We start from the raw sequence: 7,041 nt of genomic DNA, 5'->3' as shown, positions 1-7,041 counted from the left end.
GGGGCTTTTCACAACAGGCTTAATGCACCCCTGCTAACCCTGACTAGGAAAGTGTCACATGCCTGAAACTTACTGTGGTTACTCATACCAGTGCCCTCAGTGTGCAGTAAGAATCATTTGATGCTGGGATATGCAGAACAGACTATAGAGGGGGGTGCATTTCACGACAGGCTTAATGCACCCCCTGCTAACCCTGACTAGGAAAGTGTCACATGCCTGAAACTTACTGTGGTTACTCATACCAGTGCCCTCAGTGTGCAGTAAGAATCATTTGATGCTGGGATATGCAGAACAGACTATAGAGGGGGGTGCATTTCACGACAGGCTTAATGCACCCCCTGCTAACCCTGACTAGGAAAGTGTCACATGCCTGAAACTTACTGTGGTTACTCATACTAGTGCCCTCAGTTTACAGTAAGAATCATCTGATGCTGGGATATACAGAACAGACTATAGAGGGGGGTGCATTTCACGACAGGCTTAATGCACCCCCTGCTAACCCTGACTAGAAAAGTGTCACATGCCTGAAACTTACTGTGGTTACTCATACTAGTGCCCTCAGTGTGCAGTAAGAATCATTTGATGCTGGGATATACAGAACAGACTATAGAGGGGGGTGCATTTCACGACAGGCTTAATGCACCCCCTGCTAACCCTGACTAGGAAAGTGTCACATGCCTGAAACTTACTGTGGTTACTCATACTAGTGCCCTCAGTGTGCAGTAAGAATCATTTGATGCTGGGATATACAGAAAAGACAATAGAGGGGGGTGCATTTCACGACACGCTTGTTGTATTCCTTCTTCCTGCCAAAAATAAATACATCTCGTATTACACATAAAAAGATGATACCGAACATCCGAGTGCAACATCACTAGAAATAAGGGCAACATATGGTGCAAAAAATCATGTATATATTTCTGTGGTTTAACATTATATCCATCACCACATGCGTTGACTACCCTAGCAACTTCAGCAGCTATACTGCAAAGTCAGCTGCAGCGTCTATCTGAAGCTACCGCGGTCACAAACCAATCGCCGTGTTTTGTCATCATGCTCTGATTGGTTATATTTCCTTTACAGAATCAGGAAGTGCTACGCCCCAGGTAAACATCTGTTTTGGCTACAGTACTGTTGTGCTATTATAGCTATATATATATATATATATATAACTATATATAACTACAATATACTATATTTACAAGATTCTTTGAGTATCATGCTAGCTGCAATACATCAAGGTACTACCGAAGTAGCTACTTGCATTTTGCATTGATTTCGGCTCAGGTCTCAATCTTAACCTGGACATATCGTGCTACAGTTCTCTAGACGTTTTGTAGGGAGTGCAGACTACGAACTGGTCATTTACCAGAGGGATTTATGAAGAAAAAGAGAATGGCTTGAATTGGTACCCTTAGCGACCAAGAAGATGAAGAATAAATCTGTCAAAAAGAAATCTCTGCCCAACCCGACCAAGTGGACTAGCAAGGATGGAGGAATGGTGAAAACTGAGTCAGAGCAACAACAATGTGCAGGAGAATATGTAACAGTAAACACAAATGGAATTTGCGTCAACATCCATATCAAAGAGGAACAAACAGAGTTGGAACTATGCGACAAAAGTGCGGAGGAGTGCGAGAGTGGGTCAAATCTGACAAAAGAACTATTGAGTGATTCAGCTGCCAATTTATTCAAATCAGAAACGGACCAAGTTAACACTAGCCACTTTAATCTACAGCTAAAAGATGAACGCAATTCTAATTCTGAGTTTGATATGGTGGAGGTAAAGAGAGAAACGGAATTGTGCCTGAAGGAAGATAGTGGTGATAAGGAGAAGCAGGTGAATGCTGCGGAAGACGTTGATGTCGGGATATGTGGAGTGGACACTGGAGGTACGGTGGAACACACTCGACACATAACATGCCTTTTATTACAGTGATAAGCATTGTATAAACTTGTTTTAACCAGAGCCTTCTCAATGTTGTTCCTTTTTTCCTCTTCTTTTAATTCTTCCACTCTTTACCTAACCCCCACCCCTCTAACTGTCCCTCTTAGTCTCCTCTGCTCAGTTCTTTACTTGTCCAGAATGTGGTGTGTCATTTACCAAACATTGCTTCTTGGAGAAACATCTGAAGTGGATCCACCAGAGGAAATACCACGCTATGCTGAAGAAACGTCACTCAGACCACCAAACCTGCCTCACCCCCACAGTTAGCTGCCCCCACTGCAACCTATCCTTCCATACCACCCAACAACTCACTGTCCACGCCCACAAGGCCCACCCTTCCGTCCCAACCCGGAGACGGCACCCCTGCCCAACCTGCGCCCGCAGCTTCCAGTATCTCGGCAACCTGGAGAGGCACTGCAAGCGCTGGCACAAAATGTCCGTCACTTGCCGCAAAGGACACCTCAGCTGTGCGGACTGTGGGAAGGGCTTTGAGACTACCTGGGGACAAGGGCCTCACAGGTGTGACGAACCCGAAGACGGGAAATCTGAAGACAGGCCTCTCCGCCTGGACACTGGAGTGCAGTGCCCAGATTGTGGGAAATGCGTCCGCACCTCTCAGGGTTTGGCTGTGCACATGCGCACGCACACTGGTGAGAAACCCTACATCTGTAAAGAATGTGGCAGACGTTTTTCAGACCGCAGTGGTTTATGCAAACACATGCTAATACACACAGGGGCCAAACCCCACGAATGCCAAGTGTGTGGGAAGACCTTCGCTCGGAAAGGACACCTTAGATCCCACATGACGACCCACTCGGGTGAGAAAGCTCACTCGTGTCCTGAATGTGGGAAAAAGTTTGGCCTGAAGTCTGGTCTAACCAACCACCTTCGGACCCACACGGATGAGAAACCGTTTCATTGTACGGTGTGCGGGAAAGACTTCTCTCTCAACTCCAACCTGAAACTTCACCTGAAAGTCCACAGAAATGAAAAGAACCACCAATGTGTGGAGTGCGGACTAAAAGCTGTCAACTTTGCAACGCTGAAAACACACATGCGCAGTCACACGGGGGAGAGGCCTTATCACTGCACCGTGTGCGGCAAACAGTTTATCCGGCGCGAGCATCTGAAGAACCACCAGCGCACTCACACGGGTGAGAAGCCCCACAAATGCACTCAGTGTGACAAAAGCTTCATTCAATCTGGGGACCTTATCAGGCATAAGAGGATTCATGCCGGTGTCAAGCCCTTTGAATGTCCTGACTGTCACCGTCGCTACACAGCCTCTGGAGATCTGGTCAAGCACAGGAGGATCCACTCAGATTCACGCCCCTACACCTGTCAGGAGTGTGGGAAGGCTTTCCGTCTGTCGGGCCATCTGAAAGGCCACATGTCCACTCACACGGGGGAGAAGCCGTACGCCTGCCCCCGCTGCCAGCGCTGCTTCGCCCGCTCTCACCACCTGACCGGTCACCTGACCAAATGTACCTGAGTGTGATGGGAAGGGTGATGGATCAGTAATTCTCCAACTTAACTTTTCCTTGCACAGGGTTGTGTGTTTATGGGGAGCCAGTATGAAATGGTGGATAGGGGTTCTATTGATGCGAGGTACAGTGGATGAATACATTGGCGGCGGGGCGGCCATTGCAGACAAGACTTTAAAGCTGTAATATACCATGAGTTCCAAACCATTCATGCAGAAGTCACAAGACTGTGTCAACATGTTGAGGACCAGAGTGACTGCAGTTTGTTTAACCCTCGTGCTGCCTTCGGGTCACATGACCCAAAGGTTCATAACGAACCATCATTGTGTTTACCCAATTTTACCCAATACAAAACCAAATAAAAATACTTTTCTTTTAACCTTCGCAATGTGGGGGGTCTGAGACAGCCCGACGGTTAAAAGAAAATGCTTCACTTTGTTTTTGTATGCGGTAAAGTTGTCGCAATACGACGGTGGGTCACAATGACTGATGGGTCAGAACGACCCGAGGAGAACACAAGGGTTAAAAGCAAAGTGCCAGCTCCTAAAAATATTATGTTCAGTGTGAACACTGAATTATGTTTATGAAGCTCAGACAATCCTACAATAATGTAACTTCACATTGTAGATTTTATGTCCACATGTTTAGCTCTTGGCCTATCAATGCCATAATTACTGTTACATTACATTTACTGTTGAAATAATATTAATGTCAGATTAATTACCATGTAAGCACAGTCTGTTTTGTGATATATTTTACAATCTGTCACAACAATCTGTTGATTAACTGGTTTACAAAAATAAAATACAAATGTTTAAACTTACATTGTGATGTCCTAAACAAAACGTGTTCATGCTGTTGTTCAATCAAACAATTTGACATTTACTTATAAACAGGTATAAACCCAGCAGCTTCAAAAGGACAGGACTAAATATTGCAAGACAGACAAGTAACTTGCACTAATGATGTTTAATCTAACAAATTAAGGCAAGTATGCGTTGCCCGGACAACCCGGACAGCGGAGTCACCCCGGTAGCTCACTGGGTAAGAGTGCGTATCAGTAAGGCTAATGTCATTCAGGGTCCTGCCTGTATATCTGTCATTCGGGGGCCTGTAAATATATCTTAAATGGACACCACAAACAAGAAAAATAACTGAAGATAAAAGATTAATCTGCAAATTCTGTATGGTATCATTCTGCACACCATTGGTCAAGACCGAAACGGAGGCCGCCTTTGAAAGAGGACCCATCGGAGAAGGCTGACATTAGCGATGGAGGTAGGGCACCCTGAAAACCACCTCCACAAATGCATAAGAGTCGGATAGTGCTAAATCTAAATGCATAAGAGTAGGATAGTGCTAAATCTAAATGAATAAGAGTAGGATAGTGCTAAATCTAAATGCATAAGAGTAGGGTAGTGCTGAATCTAAATGCATAAGAGTGGGATAGTGCTGAATCTAAAGTTAATGTGAAATTACAGATGCACCCCTGATATATTAGCAGTGTTATTGTCACAGTTGAACCTTTTTCCAATTTATTGTCCTTTTTTTACTATGTCCTTGTGCTTGTGCACCTCTCAGGTGTTCCCTTGTCCACCATGCACCATCTCCTTCACCAACCACACCTGCCACAAGCAGCATGTCAAGCAAGCCCACCCAGCATCCAGTTCTTCACTATGCTTTAACGTGTATTCCCTTAACCCTTGTGTTATCTTTGGGTCATTCCGACCCATCAGTCATTGTGACCCACCGTCGTATTGCGACAAATTTACCTCATACAAAAACAAAGTGAAGCATTTTCTTTTAACTGATGGGCTGTCTCAGACCCCCCACATTGCAAAGGTTAAAAGAAAATTATTTTTATTTGTTTTTGTATTGGGTAAAATTGGGTAAACACAACGATGGTTCGTTATGAACCTTTGGGTCATGTGACCCGAAGGCAGCACAAGGGTTAACCCTTGTGTTATCTTCGGGTCATTCTGACCCATCAGTCATTGTGACCCACCGTCGTATTGCTACAAATTTACCGCATACAAAGACAAAGTGAAGCATTTTCTTTTAACAGCTAGGCTGTCTCAGACCCCCCACATTGCAAAGGTTAAAAGAAAATTATTTTAATTTGTTTTTGTATTGGGTAAAATTGGGTAAACACAACGATGGTTCGTTATGAACCTTTGGGTCATGTGACCCGAAGGCAGAACGAGGGTTAAATCAGAACATTTAGATGTCCCCAGCGGCCCCCCCCTCCTTCCTAATCCCGTCGCATTGTGTTCAGCAACTACACTGCGTGCATAAAACAGGTTCAAACGCGTAATCGCTCTGCAACTTTTTGAAGTTTTTTTCCTTTGTATTCATGTACAATTTGTTATGTCATCCTCCATTGGCTTTTGAGCTCCAGTATGTAAAAGAGAAATTATATATTTGCCCCTTATGGTGTAAACCAGTCATCAGCAGCAAGCCTCCTGCACCCATTCATTTACACCAGGGATATGCATCACTCGGACAAGGGCCCCAAACAAGTCTGTCTGGGTCAATTCAGAGGGAATTGGTCTATTATTTTTATGTGTGTGATTACGAGGACAGAGCCATAACTGCGACTCCAGCACAGATAACAAAGATGTATTTAGGGCTAAATAATATTGAGTGTACCTTTGTTTAAAGCTGGAATCAATACTTCTTAAACCGTGTCCATTTTTCATTTAGCGGCGTCATGTCTGTGTGTAGGAGGGGCAGAGAGATGAATGGGTGGATCCTCTAATTCCCCTTGTTGCAGTTATCATAATTGTTGAACAACCACAGATTTTAAAGATCGGGCGTTAGAAAGAGTCTGGCCACACAAAAGAAAGTTAATAGATTTTGAAAATTGAGATGGATTGTGTGGCAGACATTCTTTGAATGTTCCATTGGTTTAGCCAGAAGATGGACAAATATGATTGAGCTGGGGGGGGGGGGGGGGGGGGAGGAGCATTGCATGTGGAGACACACTAGGGGGTTTTCAGTAAAGAATGCATCCTCACGGATGAAGGTGTTGGTGTAGGGGTGGTATAGCGGCTGTCTCTGTTATTGTTAGCGTGTTAATAGCCGGATGTGTCATAGTTTGAAGCCCAGAACCTGGTCTAATGCAGATTAGTTCGCTGGTGAATTGCCCCTGAAGGGCTATAATTGAACAGCAGTTCCCCACTTGGGGCACCAGGGGGAAACCGATAGCTGTCAAAAAGACGCTTTTGGGAATCGACGGGGGAAATCTGTCCAGGAACAGCTTGCTTGACGTAAAGGCACCATGAACAGATGCATTGTTCAGGAACATATTCTTTATTAAACAGTCCAGATCAGCTTAATTAAATGAAAACAAACTCAGCTTCCTGTTATCAGCTCTTACTATGTCATTGATTTTGTATTCTGTGTAAAATCACTGTAATTTACACTTCCAGAAGGCTTTTCAGAACCTGTCGAGGAACAAATATGTCAAATATGACATATCCACAGCCCTACAGTAAGGTAGGCCTGCATGTGTGTTTAAATCTGTCCTCTTCCTGCAATTACACGCTGTTTATATTCGAGGCAAAGAGGCTTTACATTTGTCTCTTCAGAAAACCCACTCTTTCCAAT

General features: G+C 44.4%; 1 protein-coding gene across 1 annotated transcript; it reads left to right on the top strand.

Annotated features, from left to right (window-relative positions):
- The first annotated feature begins 1,188 nt into the window (after positions 1-1,188).
- LOC134023469 (gastrula zinc finger protein XlCGF57.1) lies at positions 1,189-4,221 on the top strand. Its single transcript, XM_062465623.1, has 3 exons — positions 1,189-1,892; positions 2,056-3,697; positions 3,953-4,221. Exons 1-2 carry the CDS (start codon positions 1,430-1,432, stop codon positions 3,438-3,440), a joined length of 1,848 nt encoding a protein of 615 aa, XP_062321607.1. The 5' UTR covers positions 1,189-1,429; the 3' UTR covers positions 3,441-3,697; positions 3,953-4,221.
- Positions 4,222-7,041: the final 2,820 nt, after the last annotated feature.

Source organism: Osmerus eperlanus, chromosome 7 (genome assembly GCF_963692335.1).
Source record: "Osmerus eperlanus chromosome 7, fOsmEpe2.1, whole genome shotgun sequence".
NCBI lineage: Eukaryota > Metazoa > Chordata > Actinopteri > Osmeriformes > Osmeridae > Osmerus > Osmerus eperlanus.
Note: the sequence above shows the minus strand (reverse complement) of the source record. Positions and strands in the feature narration are given on the sequence as shown.